The sequence below is a fragment of the Neltuma alba genome, unplaced genomic scaffold, assembly GCF_004799145.2.
Source record: "Neltuma alba isolate B1F8T4 unplaced genomic scaffold, ASM479914v2 tig00012484_pilon, whole genome shotgun sequence".
Lineage (NCBI taxonomy): Eukaryota > Viridiplantae > Streptophyta > Magnoliopsida > Fabales > Fabaceae > Neltuma > Neltuma alba.
Window position 1 is genome coordinate 128,771 of NW_021636958.1, and position 25,120 is coordinate 153,890.

At 33.8% G+C, this 25,120-nt stretch overlaps 2 protein-coding genes across 2 annotated transcripts; both read left to right on the forward strand.

Annotated features, from left to right (window-relative positions):
- Window positions 1-5,868: 5,868 nt before the first annotated feature.
- Window positions 5,869-6,759, forward strand: LOC114727542 (uncharacterized). The gene is made up of 2 exons (XM_028914244.1): window positions 5,869-6,199; window positions 6,392-6,759. Exons 1-2 carry the CDS (start codon window positions 5,869-5,871, stop codon window positions 6,757-6,759), a joined length of 699 nt encoding a protein of 232 aa, XP_028770077.1.
- A 28-nt stretch (window positions 6,760-6,787) lies between these two features.
- LOC114727543 (uncharacterized) lies at window positions 6,788-10,103 on the forward strand. The gene is made up of 7 exons (XM_028914245.1): window positions 6,788-6,896; window positions 8,121-8,270; window positions 8,357-8,422; window positions 8,699-8,782; window positions 9,052-9,482; window positions 9,571-9,791; window positions 9,986-10,103. The coding sequence occupies exons 1-7, from the start codon at window positions 6,788-6,790 to the stop codon at window positions 10,101-10,103; spliced, it is 1,179 nt and encodes a 392-aa protein (XP_028770078.1).
- The last annotated feature ends 15,017 nt before the right edge of the window (window positions 10,104-25,120 follow it).

Consider the following 25,120-nt stretch of genomic DNA (forward strand, 5'->3'; position numbering starts at 1 on the left):
AATTTTTAATGCATATGTGCTGGTTGTTGATTCCAGTGATGCAGGCAGACGAATTAGAGATGGCTAATTTGAACAAGGCCATATTTGAGAACAACTGGTTCGAAACAAAAGTAGTCATTGATCGCCATCCTAAGGTATTGGACGTAGAGTTTGGAGTTTCAAGAGGCGAAACACCTCTTCATGTAGCTGCAAAGTTCGGGCATGTGGGCATAGTAGAAGAATTGATGCAACTAGTAGAACCAGAATATCTTGAAATATGGGATTATCATGGCTATACTCCACTTGCAACAACTGCCAAATACACGGGATCCATTCCAATTGCAAAATGCATGATAAACAAAAATAGCAATGCACTTATAGTTGAAGCTCAGCGGCCTTGGCTGATCCCTGTTACCTTGGCTTTTTTCTGTGGCCGCAACAAATTGGGACGTCATCTCTATTCTGTCACCCCTTTGCAAGTCCTCAAAGCAGAAGACGGCTCTGCTGTGGGTCCTGAGTTTCTCCGAACCTGTTTGAGAATTTCGTAACATAATTTTTAGATATATAATTTCATTCGCAAAGCACAATATATGTTTTGGGGAAAAATTGCACACAATAACCCTTGGATTTTCCTTCAACTATATGGGCTTTCCTTTTATTTTTATATTCTCCTATCCTAAATACAAGACTCATTTTTATTTAGAACCAGAGGAATACCGTGTTTCTATTCATCCTGAAAATAGGGATGTCTGTATAACTTAACAACACCGTATCCAGCAGATACGTGTGCTTTATTCTTTGTTTTTTTTTTTTCGAGTGTCCCTCCAATTTAGATTAAATAATATAGACAGAGAAACACAAGGTTCAAGAGCTTATTAGTACTATACCTTAAACAATAACATGGGTGAAATTGGAAAGTAGCCATTAATGAGTTATATGGTTGAAGACTTATATTGAGAATCAAAAATTGCCTCTAGAAAATGCCCTGTACTAAAAACCAAAGGGAGTTAGGAAAGATCCAATAGAGTAAAGGAAAATCCACTATGTATAGAACACGTTGGAAAGTGTAAACAACAAGTTTGCCAAGAGTTTTAGGTATAGTTTTGCGGGAACTCTAAATCCATAATTATATGCATTTAGGAATGTGTAAGTTCTTTGACTAAAAATTAAAAGACTCCTCCTTTGCTTCTCTCTTCCAAGCTTATCCTTTAATTTAGTTAATTTGTCATTTTGCAAGATGATTGCTTCAAGATTTTCCAAAATCTATCTTCTTAATCACTTGCAGCGGACAATAACTCTAGCCTACATATATTTACAAGTAGTGTCGTCTTCTGATCGATAGTTCATTGTTATAGTCATTGTGAGCATAATAACAATACTCCCTCCATCCCATATTATAAGCAACTTTGTACTAGATTACGTAAATCAAAGTAGTAATTAAAATTAGTTAAAAATAATAAATATGTAAAAATTAAAAATTTTCTCTCCAAAATACCCTCATTTATGATTGGAGAATAATGAAAGAGAAAGAATGGTAGTTGTTGCTTATATTATGAAAGAGAGAGAATGGGAGGATTATTTATTAAGGATAAAATAAAAAATTTGTTATAAAAATTTAAGACAACTATTAAAAATTACTTATATTCTAGGAAAAGATGAAGATGGTAATTGTTGCTTATAAATAATATGGGACGAAGGGAGTATTACTTATTATAACTACCCTCCATCCAACAATAACATAAGATATCTTCTAAAATTTTTCATGGTCCATTATTAGGCTCTTTGAAAATTTGGTGAAACGTTTATGACGTATATTTCCAAAAATAATGTCGGCAAAAAAATTCTAAATATATTATTTATGTAATTAACCCTCAATCAATTGGAAGATATTATCTTTGACTTTTGCATAGAAAACAATCCCGCAATCCATTAGGAGGTGGCGGTAATTAATTAATACTATTTATATAATTTACCTGTGCTTCTAGTTTTTCTTAATTCTATTTATAAATAACCTTATTAAATTTTTAACATAAATATAATAGTTTGTCCAGTATTTATTATAGTGTAGATAGTTTATTTTTAGATATAGTATTTCTACTAAATAGGGATAATATTGAAAAATTACTATATTTCAAAGGATGAGTTAATACAATTTAATTTTTTTCAGTTTGTTTTTGTTGTTGGATGAATTGTGTATTTTAACTTCTCAGTACGCAAGAATTGGTGATTATAGTGATGAGTTGAAAGAGGTACAAGACTTAGATATGGGTATTTTGTGTTTAAGTTTAAATCATGGTGGGGCACTATATGATTATATAACAATCATGGTCGGTCTTCCTACATTATTTCCGTCCATTACAACCATCTATTGAATAAAAATTTTCTCTGTATGAATTAATCTGAACTTTGTGTAATCCAATGTCTTACTTCTAATAGCTATATGTATTTTCTATTGAATAAAAATTCTCCTCGAATCTTAATGCGTATAAACCAACCGCTTTTATTTTGCCAAAGTCTGATTTGCCATCAGAGCCTTTCTAATTAAACAGAGTATACCCGCTGACAGAACACAACGAGATTCCATCATATCCCACGAAGTTCTTTCTTAACAGGAGTAAAATTGATCAGATTAAAAAATTCTTCACTCGCTTTATCAGCTTCATATATATACACACACATTAAATCTATAAGATCTAGTTTATAACGTAAATTAAAAAATACAAATTAAAATTATAGAATAAACTAATTTTTATTTAAAATCAGAAGTTGTGTCCGTGTATATATATTTAAAGAAGTATGTAAATATTTTATAAAATATCCATGTCAACAGGGCCAGGTCTACTCCGCTCATCTCCAGCCAGCATCTATAATTTGTGTTCTTAAGACATTGAAAGATTTCTTTTATGGGGGATAAAAACGGTCATAAGTATTTAATTTTAAACATCAAAAGCGTGACCGAACGAACATAAATTCAATGCACTAAAATAAGAAATTCATTTATACTGAATATAATATTGCTAGAATATGAATATTGGATACATTAATTACTTATTGAATAAAAACTTCAAATAAAATGAAATGACCAACATTGATTATTAAAAAAATGCATAACAAATTTTTTAAAATATTGAAATTAACAATACTCTCAACGTTTAATTATTTACAGTATCATTTATAAATAATGTTTAATAGTTTAACTTGTGAGTAATTAAAATAATTACAGACTTACAGCCAATAAGTGCATATGTTCAAATCTGAGCCGTTATCCTTTCCCCCCGCCAACGCTCCAAAGCATGCCACGTCATCCACTGTGAAAACGTTTTCCACGTTAATAGTGTGCTCATCCCTTTGATCAGCATTATAAACTTATCAATTTGGATAATCACATCTTATTTTGATGGTCTACGTTTAATTTTTTATTTATTCAAAATACTTATTTTAATATATATATAAAATAAAATAGAGATAACCTCCTAATTATATTTTTTTAAAAAATAATTTTTATTTAAAAATAATTAATTATTTATTTTAAATATTTATTGTTTAAATTAGATATAAACTGCAGAAATCGGATAAGTTTAAGAAGTTATGTTTCCTGATTGGACTCATTTAGAACAGCTTACAAATAGTTTTTTAATAATGATTTAAAGAATACAAGACAAGTATTTGAGAGGAGTTTTACCTTGAAACGTACGTATAAGAAATTTTTTAAACCCCCAAACAGGCCCTTAAGGTTTATCGTGCTCATGGTTGTATAGATAAATAACTTTTCTCTCCCTTTCCCTCATTATCTCTCGTCCTCAGTTTCGAAAGCCTCTCACACTCATTCTCCTCTCCGCCGGTCGAAAGCAGAGCGTTGCAGCCTCTTCACTTTGACACCCGTCAGATCTTCACTATCACATCCGTCGCATCTCCACCGTGAACGCCGTCCAGTGCTGGGACCCTAAATATGCCATTTGTAATGCAGTAGCAGTCAGTCCAGTGATGCGCACAATGAAGGAGAAGCCGATGGTTTGTTAGTTCCCTTTTGCTGTTCCCAACCTACTGGTTTGGGCTCCTCCACTTACCCATCAGTCTAAGGCTTCTCACCAGTCGCATCGTCGCGTGTTCGATATTGCGTCTGCATATCTAAGCATCTTGTATTATTGGTTGATTCCCCTCCACGACCCTCACCAGTAACGTTTCGGGGTTCTCTTATTCGATTGCCAAAATTGATCGTGCGTTTTATTCTCCCTTGATCCCATCTTGATTATTTACTGCTGAGATTCTTAATATTTCTTTTCTGTATGATACTCAAGACCTATTTAACTATTTAATTAATTTGATTAAATTTAAAAAGTTAGATAAGATAGTTGATTATAAAAAATATAACATATTTTTTTTAAAATATCATAATTATTTTTTTAATATCCTCTTTTTTTTTTTTTGCTTGATTATGGTTCTGTGAAATTCATAAGAATAATTTAAAAAATTAATAAATATGAAAAATATATTTTATATTTAGGACCAAAATCAACTTAACAATTAAATTGGAGGAGTATGAATTAAGGTTTTAAAATATATTTCAGTATTTAAATTCCGTTTTTTCATATTAAAATAATTCAAATTAATTGTATTGTTTAAATTTATTTTTATCATTTTTTATTGTTTAAAAAAATTTTTATCTATTTTGATAATTTTATAAATTAAACTTATTTTTTAATCATAATCCAAACAATCTTCTACTCCATTTAATTTTTATAAATTAACTTTTATAGAATCTAATCCAAACATAATTTATATCACTTAATTTAATTTTTACCCAATCTAATTTTTTCCAAAAAAAATAAATTAAAAATAAGTTATTTTTTTCATCCTAATCCCAACAAACCCAAATTATTGGATTCTGATTGTCATGGCACAGATATCAAATAAAGATGTAAGCTCGCGTCGTGGCAAGAGAGAAGATAAGATAGCACGTTGGATTACCGGCTCCTTTCCACTTCACCCACTTTGAAAAGGTTTTCCGCTATACTTATTTTTTGCCTTTAGAAAAAGTTGAGCACTCCTTTTCTTTTCCTTTTGGCAACACATCAATTCATATGCTTTCTTCTTATTTAGTGCTCTTTTCTTTTTTCTTTTACCTTTCATGCATTAGTACATTTCAATTTGCAGAATATTAAAAGGATAGTGATTAATTGAAGTTCATAGCTATAATCGTGGTTTAATAAATTTTAAAGTTTTAAGTTCATAATTTGTGCTTATTTAATATTTATAAAACTTATCATCTATTTATATAAGGCATTTTTTGCATGGATGTACAATTTTACCCTTCATTTATTGTTATGTTGACTTTGTTTATATGAGGTATAATATATATTAATAGAGATAAAGTTGGAAAGTCATTAAATTTTAAATAAGAGTTAATGAAGTTTAAGTTTTTTCTTGGTCTGTGTAAACATGTTGGAAGTGCCTTATAAATAGGACCAGAGGAGTATTATTTTAGTTTTTTAAGTTATTTTATAAAACTTAAATTAATATTTCAATGGTTATAGATCTGTCATCATGATATAAGCGGCCTGAATTTTGCTACCTAGGGCTTCGAAAATTAATATTTTATAGTTTGGATGACTCGTGTGTTCTGTTCCGAAAAGTGGCACCTGGTTAACACTTTTGAAAATTTGAATTTTGAAAGTCCGTTTGGAAATTAGAGGTATGATTAATCCTTACATTTTCTTTGTTGGTCAATAATTAGCGCTTACTTTACGACCAGCATCATTCCACCATAATCATATCATGTGAAAATATTCCAAAAAATATCCATTTTATTTATTATTAGTATTATTTTGTGTTGATTAGGAGGCTCAAATTTTCACCGTCTGCAACATAACAGCTTTAGTTAATTGAGCTATGGAAGGAAGGCGCAATTTTAACGACATAGTTGCAGAGCCACTCACAAGAAACAGCAGTGCTGATTGGTTCGAATGGGTTAAGAACTATCTGATATCTCGAGATCTTTGGGAAGTGACGAATAATAGCGCAAGACCAGACGAAGATGATTTGGAAGGGTTTCCTAAATGGAGAAGAAACAATGCTGCAGCATTGCACGTCATCCGTATCTCTTGTGGATGTCCCAATCACTCCCATATAAAAGGGGTCTCTAAAGCCAAAGATGCATGGGACATTCTCTATGAGACCTACAATAATAATGCGCCGGCCTCTGCACCGGCTTCTCCCCCAGGTCAGTGCCTTATATATTTCATTAGTGGTATATGTGGAAAAATCCTTTAGTAATTAGGGCACCAGCTCTCTCACAAGAGTCATCTCCACAAAATTAATTTACTCAAAATATACGGTCCTTCTTTATTTGTAAGGCTACTAACAATTCTCTCATTGCCCTCCTACTCAAAATATAATTGAGTGGTGATTACAGAGTTAACGGAGGTAGAAGAATTAGAGATGAGTAATATGCTCAAGGCCATAGCTGAAAACAACTGGTTGGCTGCGAAAGCATTCATTGATCGCTATCCTCAGGTATTGGACGTAGATTTTGCGAAGTCAATGGGCGAAACACCTCTTCACGTGGCTGCAAAATTTGGGCATCTGGGCATAGTAGAGGAGCTGGTGAGATTAGTTCCAGAAGAATATCTGGAGATACGCGATGCTTACTGGGGCAATACTCCGCTTGCAATGGCTGCTTCACACAGTGAACTTATCCCAGTTGCAGCATGCTTGATCAGCAAAAATAAAAAGCCACTTGAAATTCCAACTGATAATAACGCTTGGGGAGATTCCGGCTAACTCGGCTTTTTATTCTGGCCGAAAGAAAATGGGACGTTATCTTTATTCTGTCACTCCTTGGGAAGTCTTCAGACCAGACAACGGCAGTACTGTGGGGCCCCTTTTTCTCCAAAGCTGTTTGAAACTTGGAGAATTAGGTAGCATAACTACTTTTAGATAAATAATTTTATACACAGCATAATAATATATGTGTTTCATTTTCGTTTGGGTTAAGGTATATTTTAGTCCCGAAAGTTTTCACGAAGGAACTGTGGGTATCCAAAAATATTTTTTGAGGTAAAGTGGTTCCGGAAGTGACAAAATCGTAGCAATGTCGTCGTATTTCAACGGAGTTAAACGGTCAATGTTAGTTGACCAATTTGTGTTGGGGTGGTTCTACCATATAGGATAGCACGCCACATAATAAAAATGAAATACCAAACATGTCCCTTTCTTCTTCCTCCTCCACCACACGTTCTTTGGGAACAAACCAAAAACAAATGCAGAGCTGAATATTTCTGGGCTTACCTTCATCCCTCACTGTTCAACCTCTTGCTCTGTTTTTATTTTTCTAATATTTCTCGCTTTATAATCATGTTTGTTGTTTGGTTTTGAATTTGGATTTCAAAATCTATTGTGATTTTTTTTGGTTGATTTTAATTAATGAAGTTGGTCATAGTGAGGCTTGTGTATTTGGAGAGCTACTGTGAAGAGCTGAAGATACCCACAAATATCATAATCAATCCAAACTGCCATTGCCGTGTGAAATTTTGACCGACACTGATGCTATGCCAGAGTCTCTTTATGATCTTAAATATTCTCTATGACATGCCTGAGTCTCCCGTATGAATGGCATTTTGAAATACTCCAATTAGTTGAGATTTGAGTCTCCTGAATCAATTCAGAGCAAAGATACGAAGGTTGCTGTAGGTTGTCGAGGAGGATAGTGAGAATAACTAAGAGTAGGGGCGCGAATATCTAGAAAGAAGATGAAGAAGCCATGGAATGATCTAAACTAAAATTCTCCATGGATGCGGATGATAATGATGAAGGGTAGAGATTTGCGTTTTTCTAGATTCGTTTTTCTTCTCATATTGGTTAACTGTTGATCTGGGTTTAAAATTTTTTTATGGGACTGATGATGATGATGCAGGGGAAAGGTTTCTTTTACTTTATTTTTTTTCAGTAAGGGTTGTGATGATGTGGCATGTTATGTGACATAATATTTAATATGACAGATCCACCTCAGTACAAATTGGTCAACGAAAACTTTCAGGACAAAAATGTCATTTTACCCTTTTCATTTTCCCCCGTCAGTTTATGATGTGGCATGTTAGGCTTTTTTCCATTTCTCATACTATATGATGTTGGTGCATAAATAGATATTGCCTTGGATTTGCTCCGACGATGCAAGGAGCTGCTTTTTGCTACTGACATAAACGAGGACCCAATAATTCAGAATATTGCACGCTATCTTCCTTTGTCTCTGAACATATGTCAACTTCCGTTCTGGAAGCGATGGCTGTATCACTGTTAGTGCATATTATTACTTTCTACTACTCTCTGTTTTTCCCTACAATTTTCTTTATGTTGTTTGCTCATTTTAATTATACACTAGCCAAAATGGTGAATTATGATGATGAGGATAAAGATGGTGAAGATGAAGTTATTTTAACTGCCACTGGTATTCATCCACCAAGGCTCTTTGAAAATTTGGTGAAACGTTTATGAAGCTTTTCCAAAAATAATGTTGGCAAAATTCCAAAAATACAATTTATACAATTAACCCTCAATTTATTGGAAAATATTATCTCTGACTTCATTATTATTTTTTTGCAACTATTATTTCTGACTTCATGTTTCATACAAAACAATCCCTCGATTTATCTCTAGTTATTTCTTGCAATATTATTCGAAGAAGCTTATGTGTTCCATTTCTTTGATCACATTTGGGTGGAAGACATCAAAATACCATCAACCACAACCACTGGGCATTTCTGCGTAGATATTCAGCAAGAAGGCGAGAGCAACCAAGCTGGTCAAGGTACAAAATTCTCTCTCACTTCAGAGGATGAAATTAATTAATATTATATTACTATTATTATATAAAATAGATTATACAATGTAAAGTTACGTTTTTCAATTTATTCATTATACATACCAAAGTCCATGTCAACAGGCCTAGGTCTATTCCATTGGCCCATCTCCAGCACCTACAATTTGTTAGGTACGTAAATGTACCAAAAAGTTTCCCCAGAACTTAAATTGGATGCCTTTAATATTTTAATTCTATTTGATTTACGACTGGTGCAGGAATCAACAAAATATATGAGATGAAGGTGCAGCATGCAAAAGCACATGAAATTCTAAACTTAGTTTGTGAGAATCTGAGACATTTGAATGAAGTAAAGAAGAAAATGTTTGAAAAAGCACTGATATCTGTATCTGAAGAAGAGGGTGTTGAGTTTTTGTTGCGAGTAACGAAGGCAAACACAGAATTAATAATGCTAGTCATTTATGGTGGGTCCCGCTTGCCCATTTTCTTCCATGCTGTTAAGTATCGTAGAGCTGAGATTTTCAACCTCCTCCGTGGTTTTCGATTTAAGAATTTGGTGGTGTCAATGCGTGAGAGCGCGACCTCAAATACCTTGCTGCATGTGGCAGCCCTGTTGGCTCCTTCTTCCTACCTTGACAGCATCTCTGGTGCTGCATTGCAGATGCAAAGAGAGATGCAATGGTTCGAGGTTAGTTAGAAGTGAAATTTAATGATCTTTCCTTCGATATTGTGTCTTTTATTAATTACTTATTATGTATTTTTTCCTATAAAAATAGGCCGTCGAGAGTGTGGTGGATCCTGGATATAAGCTAGCTATAAACAAGGACAAGTTGACGCCTCTAGAGTATTTCAAAAGAAACCACAAAGAGCTGAGGGCTGATGGAGAAAAATGGATGAAAGAAACAGCGTCTTCTTGTTCAGTTGTTGGGGCTCTAATTGTTACCATCATGTTTGCGGCAGCTATAACAGTTCCTGGAGGGAACAATCAGAATTCAGGGTACCCAATGTTTATGAAGGAGAAGTTATTTAAAGTCTTTTTAATTTCAGATGCACTTTCATTGTTTTCTTCCACAACTTCCGTGCTCACATTTTTAGGGATCCTCACGTCGCGCTATGCAGATGAAGACTTCCTTTACTCACTACCCACAAAATTGATAATGGGTCTTTCTACACTGTTTCTATCTATTGCAGCTATGATGATTGCTTTTTCAGCAACCATAATGATCATGTTGCAATATCACTCATCACGTTTATGGGTTATTCTTCCTGTTCCCATACTTGCTGCTGTTCCAGTAACCCTCTTTTGTAGTATTACAATTCCCTCTTCTTGTTGAAGTATTTCGGTCTACTTATGGTCCAGGCCTTTTCAAGAAGAAGGTGGTGTCGTGGCCATGAATTGTGCATGAAATTTATTCGCATTTTACTATATATGTATCATTTTTTGTTGAATAAAAATTTTCCTTTTGAAGCTTAATCGGGTAACAATGCAATTACTTATATTCAGAACGTAAATATATATTGATGTAGTTATCCCAAATTAGTTAGACTAATTAACTGACAAGACTTGGCTATATATGTGCGGATGAATTATTTATTTTTAACGGTAACAAATCAGACGATGAAATGGGTCCAGCCCAAACCAAATCAACGGCTTCACACAGGCCTAATACACTGATGGGCCCACGGTACTTTATAGTTACGGTTAAGAAAAAATTTAAAGAATGATGGAAGTCCTTCCAAAAGTTGCTGACGAATCTAGGGCTTAACTTCTTTCCAATATTAGGTTCTGTTTTACTAAGATCTATGTAAGTACGTGCTTCGCATCTTATTACTTCATGTATTTTCTGTTGAATAAGAAATTTCTGATCCCTTTGAATCTTATCATGTAAAGCACCATGCATGAAGATTGATAATGTTGTCACTATAGCAGGAATACATATGGGCCTGTTATAGTTTGAATCCAAATAAGGTTGAACAATTTAAATTTAAATTAATAAAAAGTTTAATTGTATTCATGAGCATTTTTTCATCAGTAATAAGAAATAAAGTTATGGTTGAGATTTTTTAAATTCAAACTTAAGAGATCAAAATCATCAATGCAATAAAACAGAAAACTTTATATTCTTTTTTAAAATATTCAGTGTATTAATATCACAAAAAATTACAGTCATTCCTTGGCTCTGTGTGTGTGTGTGAGAGAGAGTACCCCGTCAAATTAAAGCCTAAAAAATCAAGCTGCCAATGGTCATTCCTTTCAAGGTATCATTGATGACTGTTTTCATAAGTTTCGCATATATGGAGAACGTAAAAAGTACTGCTAATTATCCAACTAGATAGGGTCTTGAAATTATACAGTTGTTAATAACAGGTTTTTTAAAAAATTAAAAAAGACAATATGATCATTTTAATAAACTTTGAAATTCCTATTTATGCCTATGTGATTAAAAAGGAAGTTTTATTATTCAGATAACTATTTAGAGATTTTTAAATTTAACTATCATTTTTCTATCATTTTCTCAAATTTCAATAGTGCAAAAAGCTAGATTTTAATTTTTTTTAAAATTCGAATTTTTTGCCAACTTTTTTAAATTCAAATTTATGATATTAAAATCATTAATATATAAGATTTATTAAAATCTTCAATTAATTATTAATATGGCAAAATCACAACCTGGGTGCGTGACAGAGAGAGAGAGAGAAGATTCCTATCTCGCGGCCGAAGCCTCGTCTCATCATATGCATGGCAGATCAGAAGGGCCCCACAATTACTATTGTGTGGTGACTATCACCGTACATCAATTGGTTCAAGCTCTTTATGACCACTACACATGCATGAGGGCCGAGCGCAGGTGTACGCACAAGAGTAGTGAAATTATTGAGAGAATTACGGATCAAGTCTCAAAAAAAAAAAAATTCAGTGATAACATAAAAAACTTATAATGACAAATTTCAGAGTACAAATATTTTTTAGACTTGTTTTGTAATTTTTTTTTAGAATCTCATTGTAATTATCCCGAAATTATTTCTTCTGGGAGCAGCACCTTTTTTATGAAAGCAACATATTCTCGTCCTCTCATTCACACGATCTTCCCTTCATTTTAAGGTAATTGTCACTTTAATTTGGAGTTATGCGTAAATACCCTAATGTTCCCAAAATGAGAGAGCAAGAGAGTAGAAGGAATAGTAAGACGAAATTGGGGGAGAAAACAATTGAGTTTTCTCGTTTTTTCCCCCCTCCTTTTGCCGATGCACATGACTTCAACTTTTTGTTTTTGCCAGCATGTGCCTTTAACTATTGAAGTCTAGTCCTATGATCACAAAGAAATAAAGAAGAATATAACGACATTAACCATAAAAAACTTTCTCAAATCATTTATTGCAAAGGTTACATGTTTAGAACATTTAAGATAAATAATCCTAAGAGTTAAGAGTGATGGACATTTACACATGCAATGTTTATACTCCTTCCGGTTCATAATGCAACACATTAGTTAAGCTTTCTGGCAAACGAAGTAATGTTGATCAAGTCATTAAATATGTTTTAAATTAATAAAGGTTACCTATTTTATTCTTATTAAAGAATGAGGTTGGGAAACTCTTTAACCTCTCTTCTTCATTTAAAACTGTCTTTCTTTCTGCGAAAAAAGCTAAAAGTGAAAAACTGTTATTAATTACTCTATCAATATCTTATATTTTGAACCAAAATTTTCTCCTAAAACACTTCTTATAATATGGAGAAGAAGGAGTATGAAATAGACTTGATAATATTTTATTAAAACCCTTATACTTCCTCCATTTTAAAATATAAATCTTTCAAAGTTGATGTTATGCTTACAAATATTTTACCAAAAACAGGAGTGTATATTATTAATCACACAAAAACAAAACCATAGTACGCGCGCAAATAGCCAAAGCCAAGAAACGTAAAGAAGACCCAAAGAAAACTCACAGCACAGCTTATCAGAAAAAAATTGACAAAAACTATAGAAACTATTGACTACATTACGAAATTTATCCTTAGTTAACGTGATGAATAAATTAAAGTCATTGAAGCAAACAAGGACACATCAAAATAGTATTAGTAAATACTTCTTCTTTTTTTGGCCACCGAGTAAATGCTTCTTTAAACTTCTAGAAAGACATATAAAATGGAACGAAAATATTTCTAAAAAGACTTATCATAATTTGAAAAGAACAAAAAACTATATATTTTCTTGAAAGCCTAAAGCAACAATCATCTTGAAACAGAACTCAACCCGAGTGAATATATCACTCTGTTCTTTATTATAGGTTACTTGTACCTCAAAAGTTTGTTTCAAAATATAAGTTATTTGTAGTATAATTAATGACCTTTTTTCAATTTTACCCCTATTAATTTAATAAAAAATCAATTAATCTCTCAACTTTTCATTTCCTATGCAACCATCCCCTCCTTCTCTCTCTCTCTCTCTCTCTCTCTCACAACTTTTAATAAGGGTAAATATGAAAAAAACTGGTTAATTTAATATATTTCTTGGTTTGCGGATTTGGGATGCAAGTTACTTATAATAAGAAACAGAATGGTATATCCTCCTACCAGCTGACATACTACGAGCTGCAAATGGTCTAGAACTCTGTTGGAATATGGGAATTAGGAAAGTGGAAGCATATTGCGATTGGGCAGGAGCCATCAAGCTTTTTCACTAGAATCAAGCCAATAATTTTAGATTTTTTTCATAGATTTTGCATATAGAGAATGTAAAATCTAACTAATTAAATAGAGTCATGAAATTACTGATTTTTTCCCTATGATCTCTATATTGTTTACCTTCAATCGTGACGAAGTTTCTGTTTTATTATTCATAAAAAGGAAAAAAAAATCAACCAGCTCCCCCAAAATGACGCTAATCATTCTGGAACAGTAGGCTAGTACGGCGAGGAACCTCTCCATCGCATACCCTCTCTATCACGCCTCCATTTAATTGAAACGGTATCATTTGTTTATTTTAAAAGAAGAATTGACAGCTTTCTTTCCCAGTCCCGCTTTGTGTGCATCCCAGCTTTAGCAAACTGATATCAGGTGATCATCCAAAAATCACCCAGGACAAAGGTGATGAAACATGTAAGAGGCCAGCAAAAGTATAAATATAAAATGAAATGATTCTTTCTTTTTCCTGGTTAAACAATCATAAGAAACAACTTGCAAAAAAACTCAAAGGATTGCATACAAACTATAAAACAGAGGTATATAGCGAACAAAGATGCAACTAACAAACACAAGTGGTGAACGAGTGAGCAACTTCTTTGGTGATTTCTTTTCACATATGACTTGCAAAATTTTTTGGAGACAAAACCCAGAATTTCTTGCTTAGCTGCAAAACAAGAGAGGCCGAAACAAATTTGGGATGGATGCCGAACAGGATTGGAAAAGAAAGCTGCCATTTCTCCCAAAAAAAAAAAAGAAGCAAACGATGCCGTTTCAATTAAATGGAGGTGCAATGGAGATGATATGCAATGGAGAGGTTCCGCACTGAGGCTGGTACGGTATGGTCATTGTGAATTATAGTACATCAAGTGGTTGAATTGCTTTATTACCCGCGGCTGGGGAGTTAGAGAGGGATGCGGCTTCTCTCCTTTATCCCTTCCCATCCGTTGCCCTCCTCTGCCTTTTTTTTTTTTTACCTGAAAAAGAGTTTTCATTATAGGGAAAGAAGCTACAAACACCAAAGAAGCAACAGGAAACAATAGAAAGCCTAAACAACAACAGTTATGTTAGGACACACAAACACATAAACCAGAGACGAGGGATGCAAGAACAGATCCTAAGATCCAAGGATTGAAAAGAGCAATGACCAATTTCTGTATGCTTTGATTGGAGAAGTGGCGATAGAGAGTGGTAGTCCAAGGACTAGCTTCAAAGAAGCCCACAATCTTTGGTGCCAAAACTGCAACACAGGTAGCTCCAAACGCCCCTACAGTCACAGGGGAGAAGAAAACAAAGGAAAGCTAATAATAACTTCCGATGAAAAGCAAATCATCACAGACGTAAACCAGTCATCACTAGCAACAAAATGAATCCAAGGGATAAGGTTATTGCCGAAACATAACAGCCTACAAAGACAAAGCCTAAAACAAAGTAGGGGCGAACAAAACACTAGAAAACGCAGCAGGAGAGACCCCAAACTTCGACACCTCCAAGTCAACAGATCCATGTTTCGTCGGTGGCTGCAAACTAGCCGCCACCATTTTTTCCAGCAGCTTCCAGAGGACCTCCTAAGCTATGACTTGCAGTGAGGGGCCTAGCATCATTTCCACAGTAGCTCCCTTTCCAGCCAGCGAAATCTTTAAAAGAAAGCCCTAAATCTTTGGTTCCTTCAGATGCATAAGGAGCACGCTGATCTCATTGGCATTCTCGATTCCCATCGCTGCCATTCTCCTTACCTTCACCTGTTCCCGATCACCAAACCACCAATCACTCGGGCCGAGCGACATCCTAAGCGCCATTTTGCTCTTCTCCAATGGATGCAGCAAAGAAGACACCCAAGAGAAGGGGGAAAAAACCTAGGCTAATCCTAGGGGAAAGGCGAAGACAAGCTCCGGAAGAAACCCTAGCACAGGAGGCTAGGAGAACGAAGACACCCTCCTCAGCCTAAAACTACAACGTTTTGGTGTAGTTTAGCTGAGGTGGTACTTTTTGTCTTTTTGTAAATAAATATCTAACATTCTAAAATATTTTTTTGGTATCACTTAGTGTCTTGAAATATTTTTTTTTAGTGTCACCTAGTATTCTAAAATAATTTGTGGTCCAGTTAGAGCCTTGAAATATTTTCTGTATGACACCTAGTATATGGCTTTCAACATACGAAAGTATTTTTTTAGTACCATGTAGTATTCGGAGACATTTTTTAATTGGTGCTTGGTTTCTTGAAATATTTTTTGATGCAATATTTGAGGGTATTGAATGTACTAAAAATTAGTTTGGAATATTGGGTGTTACTGAAAATACTTTAACATGCTAGAAGCTAGATATTGGGTGTTACGGAAAAAAATATTTTAGGGCTTTGACTGGATCAAACATTATTTTAGAATATTGGGTGGTATTGAAAAAAAAAATCAAAATAATACATGGTACTAAAAAAAATACTTTAATGTGCTAGAAGCCAGATACTAGGTGTTATAGAAAAAATATTTTAGGACTTTGATTGGACCAAAAGTTATTTTAGAACATTGGGTATGTGGTGCTAAACAAAATAGTTCAGTATGTTAGAAGCCAGATACTAGATTTCATAGAAAAAATATTTTAGGGCTCTGACTGAGCCAAAAATTATTTTAAAATAATGGGTGATATTAAAAAAATATTTCAAGATATATACTAAGTGATACTAAAAAGATACTTCAGGATATTATGTGCTTATTTGACCCACACAAAAAAAAAAGTGTCACCTCACCTAAACTCCGCCAAAATGATGTAGTTTCAAGTAAAAGATGGTAGTGGATGGGAAGGGGTAAAGGAGAGAAGCTGGATCAGCAGCTAACTTCTGGCATTGCAAAGACAATACTTACTGCAAACCATCTACTTCAGAATTTTGTTGTTGACGAAATTTCAGTGAAGTTTCCAAAAAAATAATTATTAAAAGATCCCAATAACAAGTGAGTAGTTGAAATTTGTTGTCATTTTCTACTCTAAAACTTGTCATTACAAGTACTCAGTTGTTATGAGATTTTTTGTGAATACGTTTCTTCTTTCAGACCTTATTGTAATTCTCTCCTTTTTGTTTGCTAATTGGCAAGCAAATAGAACATTATAGTACATCAAACCTTAATATAAGTCACTTTTAACACATTTTCTCATGACAATATATTAAATTGACATGTTTTTCAATTTCCCCCTTATTAATTAAAGTCTTTTTTCAGTCTCTATATTTACAAATCATTTTCATATTTCTCTATTCTTTCTCTCTTTATAATGAGAATTAAACAAGGATAAACTTAGAACAAGCACTAAATATACTATAAGCGACTTATATTGAGAACAACTTCTTCTTACTAGTAATTTATATTTAGGACTGAGGTGGTACTAATATTATTCACGTTGAAGATAAACACAACCTAAATGACTAGGGTAAACAATTAAAGAATACAACTAGGGTGAAATCTATTCATGTGCTTTTAATAGTAAAAAATGAAGTGATTATAAAGAAAGAAGCATCATTTCCTTTTGTTAATCTCTAAATTTTTCAATACATTTTTCTTTAGCTTTTGATTTTTTGTATGCATTTGTGCATATATTGAATACTCAAAGATAGGAAAATGTGCATGATGTTTTCTGGGTTGCACATCATTGCCCCCTTACCTGAAGAACTCCAACCAAAACTTCATCGTATGATAGTTTCACTCCAAAGAGATATCTCAACTTACTCTTGGAGAAATTTAATCATTGTTATTTATGAGCTTATGGAGTTCCTCCATTGCAAAGTATATTTTTATATAAGGATTAAATGTTAAGCCACTTCAAAAGCCTTTCAAAGCATTTGAGGATCAAGGTTGCTTCATGAATACATTATGGAGATCAAAGAAGAATCATTAGAGACCAAAACATGGATCGAAATCCTTATTTAATTTGAGTTAGAAGAACTTAATTTCCTAGAAGCAAAATGTGCTGCAGCACACTTTGACCTACCTATAACCCAACTCAAGCAGAGGTAAATTCGTCTACGATGCAAAACTTGTTGTGGTGCATTCACTGATAGTGAAATGCACGGCTCAACTAACATTGATGAAACTTTTAGATTTTAAGGCCACATTTTGACCTTGGACATCATTTTGCACTTACTAGGCATTCTTGGGAGCTTTGTATGCTAAGGTTTGGGTGCTTGAAAAGTTTGGAGCAAGGGATTAAGATTTGGAGGAGATTTGAAACTTCATCTTCTTGGTTTTTCTACTTCTCCTCCCTTTCCTCTCTTCTAATTTGCTATGGCTATAATTTCCCCTTGTAGTTATGGCTTGTGGCTGATTATGAGTAGCTATATACTTCGCTCTAGATTTATTTTGAACCTTTGTATGGATTAACCCTTGATTACTCCACTCTTTTTGTAATTAATGATATAGATTTTACTCTTTGCTTAATGTTTCTAAATGTTTGATCACTATTTAGATATTTTGTTCATTTGATTGATACTTAAGAGAGTTAGATTGAGTGTACAACTCGGATCAAATTGTGTACGTAATAACTTAAAATTTGCATTTTGAATAATGGTTTTGTTGGTACAGGGATATATTTGCTAGCTTTGCATGGTCACATTAGGGTTGGAGCTTAAAATTGGATTTTATTAATTGTAACATGAAATTGAGCAATTAATAGAATTAAACACTTGTTCTTGACTTGATAGAGCATTTACAAGTACTTTTTAAACGTTAGAGTAACACTTATTTTCATTAAAATCAAAACATCCATGAGAGAAAATAAATTGAAGGTTATGATATACAAAACGGATAAACAATTCTAGGCTGCTTTTAATCCTTGAAGTCAAGGAATAAATTGTTTTTTATCAATTTCTAGTTTTAAAAATAGTTTTCAAAATTCCTACAACTGATAAAAAAATTTTCTTGATTGAAGTCATTTAATCTGTTGTTTGGTCTTCATTTTTACATAAATTTCTGTGAGAATGATTTTTTTCTTATCATTATGTTACTTATCACGACCCGTGTATTTATGCTGCCAACACTTTCTACAATTCAAAAGGCAAAAATTAAAGTGATTATAAAGAATGTTTGATATAGTTTGGAAAATAATAAGCAATTTTTTACGACATAATTAATTACATGCAGCTAATTACGTTAATTTTTTGCCAGACAGTTAATTACGTTAATACCCTATTGGTAATTTTGACAATAATAAAAAGTTCATATTATTATGCTAAGTTGTGGGTGATTAGAATAATTACATATATGTGAGGTGTACAAATAATTATATATTAATTCATGCATCTTTGAGCTCTTTTAATGTGCATAATGGTTATAAATTACATTATTGATGAATAGATATTTATTAAGAATTAATGCATGAATTAATAAGAAAATGGGTAAAAATGTCACTATTTTGATTATTATTTAGATATACGTTATTACAGTATGTTTATACGGTATTGCAGGATATTTTGATCAATTTGGAGAGATTGGAAAAAGTTAAAACTACGCGTTTTAATTTAGGGCCTGGGAGTGCCATCATCCTCATCTTCTCACGCAAGGGAACAGGGGAACAGGGGAACAGGAGGGAGACCTGCGGCAATGATTGATTTTCTTCATCAGCATCCCTTATATATATGACCACACGCAGACACCAAAGGAGGACCATAGACGCACCCACACGCGAGCCCCCGTCACCACCATTTATCACCACCCATCGTCGGCGCAGCATCATCATCTCCGGCCTTCATTGTCAACGACGCAGCGTGGGGAGAGAGAGAGAGACGCGGGGAGGACGGTGAGCAGCGACCTTCAACTATCAACGCCTGCGAGCTTTTTCTCTACTTCCGTTATTGCCTTCGGCCTGACAACATCGTGTTTCTGATTCCTTCCCATGGCTACCGTGCAATTCAAATCTGTGTTAGCAAAATTTGAAACCATGTGTAGCTAACTTTATCGAACTTCTTGGAGACACGGAGGATTGGGTTGGAGCTTCAGAGTTAAGGTGGGAGTTTTTCTGTTTCAATTCCTTTAATTTAATTAAGTAATGGACTTTCTTTTAAGAAAACCTTTTTTTAATAGCAATTTTGATTTTTAATTAATTTAGAACCTAGTTTTTTTTTTTTGTTTCAATAAGAGAATGATTTTGATTTGCATCACTATATTGCATTCTAAATTATATTTAATTTCACTCCTTAGGTGACATGAGGATCAATATGTTGAGTTTGCTCAAGTCCAAGAAGAAGAATAGAATCACTATCCGTTTCTTCTTTCCCAATGATATCCTTCTTTCTTTTTTTAATATGAGAGCTATTTAATTAATTTTAATAAATTAAAAAATAAAATAAATTAGTTAACTATAATAGATGAATTTGATATCCCTAACATACTCACATATAAAATTAGATTATTTATTGATTTATACATGTTGTGAAAATTAGTTTGGAAAAAATAAATAAAAATGAGAGATAAATAGATTGTAATAATATCTTTAGAATCAAATTCAATCCCTCGCTAACTTTTATATTTGCAATGGAACAGAGTATTAAATGCCGTAAACCATACCGCTGGCAAAAAAACAAAAAAAGAAAACTCTTAAACCATACAAACATGTAGGGAAAACGGCCATGGATATGCAATGTGCGAAGGGTTTGTGAAATGTGAGAGCTAGCTGCAAAAGATGTAAAAAAGCCTTTGCCACCCCTAGTAAGCGTAATTATTGTTTTGTTTCTTTGGATGAAATGTGTAATTTAATTTCTCAAACTACAAGAATTAGTGATTACAGTGAAGAGGAGAGGCGTAGAAGATTTAGATACGGTTATTGTGTTAAATTATGATATCAATGTGCTAAAAGCGTGACCAAAAAAATCAGCGAGTCACATGACAGAATAATAAAATACTACCTCCGGTCCTTAATATAAGATCTCATTTGACTTTTATTTTGATCCTAAATATAAGATCCCAATCCACCTTGTCTCTAACATTTATGTATTTTTTTCTAAGGTAGTTCTAGTCAACACACTTAATTAGCAAGAATATTTTAGGAAAGACAATACCGATTTATTACAAATAACTAACTTAACTTATTTTGTTAATCTCCTCAAATTAGTCAACTAGCTCTTATAATTAGGACCAGAGGTAGTAACAATAATACTATATACTTATATAATCATATGAATATCACAAATATATGAGGAACAATAAGAATAAAACACCAAAAAATGTAATATAATTACATCTTCAAATTACATCACAGTAACAAAATCTTTTAAACCGGGATCGGCAGGTCCTGATTAAGCGCTCTTTAGGGAACATTTGTTTTGTTCCGACCATTTAGCTAAATTCTCTCATAGGATGCAAACCAATTTTTAGATCTTTGATCAACCTTCAACTACTAGCCAAGAAGAGGAGGGTAATGAGGGATAGGTGCCTTAGCTTTCTTTGTTAGATGCTTTATCTTGTTTGTATTCAATTTTCTATTCAACTAAAAAAAAAAAAACTCTCCCACCTCCCGGTCACCACCCAATATTTATCATTAACTTCATATAATACTTATTTAAAATTTGAATCTTTAAATGAAAATGTTAGTCCGCCTCCAGCCTACCCCTGGCCCTGCCCCAATCACGTGTTGTTTGACAAATAATCTGACCAGCATTAAATTCCTCTCACACTACTTCAATTCACAATTTCACATGCTCTCAGCCTCACTCAACTTTTTGGTTTCTCACTGTAAGTATCTTTCCCTTCGGCCTCGTCAACTTCATCTTCTTTGTATTTGATTCAACTTAGATTTTCCAACAAAGAAACACACAAGACGGACAAGCAGATACAGGAGAAGCTGGAGCAAGACGAGACGACAAACCCTCATCGATCTCCAAGCTTCCAGATTTTTTAATGGTAGAATGATGTATGAATTATTTGTTTAGATGTGGAACACTCTGGGATTATTTAATTCTCCATGTTCAGATATAAAATGGTGGCCTAAAAGATATAGAGAAACTATTTGCGTCTAAAACTTTTTAATTAAAAATAATTTATCAAAATAATTCCACCGTGATAAGTGCTTACGTTACTTCACATCCTGGATTATCCCAAATAGAAGGATTGTATTCCCGAGTACTATATCCGATTCGAAATAGATACACGATTAATGCTTACTTTTTCTTATTTTAGTCAAAGATTAGCGCTTAGTTTGCAAAAACCCAGGAGACCCAAAGGAAAAAGATGCTGAGGTGCAAAAGAAAGCTGACCCACTGACATATTAGAGTTTCCGTCAGAGGAAGGGAAGGTGCCTATATACATAGCCAAGTTAAACTGGGAAGTTGTGCATATGATTGATCTCTGTTCTTTTCAACGGCAAATATTTGTAGTTATCAAGAAATATTGGCCATCAATTGGTTTCTCAAATCCTATCTATAAGTCATTTCTAACATATTTCACACATACTAAAAAATCCTTTAAACTTTGTTAACTTTCATTTAAAATTTAATATTTTTACAACTTTATCCTTATTTAATATACATTATATCTCATGTAAACAAAGTCAACACAATAATAAATGAAGGATAAAATTATACATCCATACAAAACAATTTCTCACAAATAGGACTAGAGGAGAATCTGCAATTTCAAATTTACTACTAGAGCATCATCACTATCGATCTGCAGCAACAGCTTTAATTGAGTTAGCAAGGGAGACGCAATCTGAGCAACACAGTTGCAAAGCCACTTACTGAGCGCAGCAAAAAAGACTGGTTTGGATGGGTTAAGAACTATCTAATATCTCGACATCTTTGGAAAGTGACACGCAGTAGCGCCAGACCAGAGAGATATCGTGTGAAAGATTTTGCCAGATGGAGAAGAAACAATGCTGCGGCATTGCATATCATTCGCATTTCTTGTGGGTCGAGCAGTCACTCTCATATAATGACTCAGAGACGGAGAGAGTGTTATGAGATAGAGAGTGTTATAGTTAGTGTCTCATACTTTGTTATTGGAAAAGGAGACTAATTAACAAGAGCGTTATCTACACAAAAATGGTTTTCTTTGCTTGTAAGGGGGCCGGACAACTCATATTTATGATTCCCTAGCATTTAATTAATTGGTAATTACAGTGCTAGCGGAGGCAGCAAAAGAATTAGATATGGGCATTCTGCACAAGGCCATAGCTCAGAATAATTGGTCAGCTGCAAAAGCATACACTGATTGCCATCCTAGGGTATTGAACGTAGATTTTGCTGCTTCAATAGGTGAAACACCTCTTCAAGTGGCCGCAAAGTTTGGGCATCTGGCCAAAGCAGAAGAGTTGGTGAGATTAGTTCCAGAACAATATGTTGAAATAAACGAAGCTTATAATGCCCATCCTCCACTTATACCAGCTGCAACACATGGTGCACTCATCCCAACTGCAGCATGCATGAGCAACAAAAATGAAGATGCACTTGCAATTCCATCTCAAGAGCATGGGACACTGTCTCTATTCTGTCACACCTTTGCAAGTCTTCAAACCAGAAGACGGTCCTGTGGGTCCTCAGTTAATCCGAACCTGTTTGAGAATTTGGAGAATTTGGTAACATAACTTTTAGATATATGATTTTATACATAAAGCATAATATAGTTTCATTTTCAATTTTTCCCTTGTCTGATCATACATGTTTGTCATTTTGCCATTCCATCTCATACTACATGATTTTGATACATAAATAGGTATTGCGCTGAATTTGCTCCAAAATGTACGGAGCTGCTTTTTGCTGCTGACACAGATGGAAACTCGGCAGTTCAGAATATTATGCACTGTATCTTTCTAATTCTCTTAACAGGAGTCAACTTTCGTTTTGGAAGTGATGGCCTATCCCTGTTAGTGCATTTTATTACTTACCACTCTTTCTTTTTCCCTACAATTTTCTATATGTTGTTTGCTCATGTTAATTATACACCAGCCAAAATGGTGAATTACGGTGACGAGGATAAATGATGAAGATGAAGTTATTTTAACTACCACTGGTATAACTTTGTGTTTTTTCCCCGTGTTTCGTTCATCAATATTTGGTTACGTGAATATACTCATTCCAAATCCATCTCACCCTTTCTTTCTCTTACTCCTTACTGTCCTAATTTCGTGTCAGATGCCTTTTAAAAGACAAGGAAATAATTTAAGTCAATTTAAGTCATCAGAAACATAAGTCATTAGCTTAGGCATTGTTAACTACTTTTTAATTATCGCATTTCACAATGGAAACGGTTCCTCGTGGTTATCGTGTATCCCTTTGCCAAAGTAGGACGAAAAGATAGACTTGTATATCCACACAAACAAACCATATCTGTGTGCTTGTGAGCCTCCCAAAAAAAAAGATAAGCCTATTTATATATAGAGATGCACGCATATCCCGTGTAGAGTAGCCCTTTTGAATCATTAGGCTAAAAGGAAAAAAATATCCATGTCAACAGGGACAAGTTTGCTCCATTGGCTCATCTCCCTCATCTATAATTTGTCAGGTATATGTACGTATGTGTGCCAAATAAATCCCCAGAACTTCAATTGGATGCCTTTAATAATTTAGTCCTAATGGTCCAGGAACGAAGGAAATATATAAGATGAAACTGCAGCATGCAAAGTCAGCTGAAATTCTAAACCTAGTTTGTCAGACTGATATTTTTGAATCAAGTAGATTAAAGAAGGGTGTGATTGCTAAAGCACTGATTGCGAGCAACGAAGACAAACCCGGAATTAATCACTATAGTCACTTTTGGTCACCCAGGCTTGCCCATTTTCTTCGAGACTGTTGAATATCATAAAGCTGAGATTTTCAACCTCCTCCATGGTTATCACTTTAAGAATGTGGTATCAACACTAGTTGATGAGGAAGAAAATACCTTGCTGCATGTGGCAGCCTTATTGGCTCCTGCTTCCTACCTCAACCGCATCTTCGGTACCTCACTGCAGATGCAAATAAAATGGCAATGGTTCAAGGTTTGAACTCAAGTTTAATGATTTTCTGAGCATCTTGGAGAGATTAATAAACAAAAATTAATCATATTAACACACACATGTTCTGTAAACATGTAAATGAATCCTAAATATATAAACTTATTTTTTCTGTAAACATAGGCTGTAGAGAGTGTGGTGGATCCTGGAGATAGTCTAGTTGCAAACAAGAAAGGGCTGAAGCCTCTAGATTTTTTTTCAAAGAAAACCACAAAGAGATAGAGCTGAGAGTTGAAGGAGAGAAATGGATGAAGAAAACAGTGTCTTCTTGCTCAGTTTTTGGGGCTCTAATTGTTACCATCATGTTTGCCATAGCAATTGTGGTTCCAAGAGGAAACAATCAAACTTCAGGGTACCTAATGTTTATGGAGAAAAAGTTATTTTAAAGTTTTCTTGATCTCATAAGCACTTTCCTTGTTTTCTTCTACTACTTCTGTGCTCACAGGATTTTTAAGAAGCCTCACATCACGCTATGCGGAAGAAAACTTCTTTTACTCCTTACTTACAAAATTGATAATAGGTCTTTCTACATTGTTTCTGTCTGTTACAACTATGATGATTGCCTTTTTAGCAACCATATGATCATGTTGCAATATAACTCATCATGTTTATGGGTTATTCTTCTTGTTATTGTCCTCGTTGGCGTTCTACTAACCCTCTTTATATCATTACAGTTC

What these genes read in the sequence shown, in the direction of transcription:
- LOC114727542 (XM_028914244.1), top strand. Translation starts at nt 5,869, where the DNA reads ATGGAAGGAAGGCGCAATTTTAACGACATAGTTGCAGAGCCACTCACA. An exon ending in TGCACCGGCTTCTCCCCCAG is followed by an intron (nt 6,200 to 6,391) that starts GTCAGTGCCTTA and finishes TGGTGATTACAG; the next exon opens with AGTTAACGGAGGTAGAAGAA.
- LOC114727543 (XM_028914245.1), top strand. Translation starts at nt 6,788, where the DNA reads ATGGGACGTTATCTTTATTCTGTCACTCCTTGGGAAGTCTTCAGACCA. An exon ending in GAGCAACCAAGCTGGTCAAG is followed by an intron (nt 8,783 to 9,051) that starts GTACAAAATTCT and finishes CGACTGGTGCAG; the next exon opens with GAATCAACAAAATATATGAG. An exon ending in GGGAACAATCAGAATTCAGG is followed by an intron (nt 9,792 to 9,985) that starts GTACCCAATGTT and finishes TATCTATTGCAG; the next exon opens with CTATGATGATTGCTTTTTCA.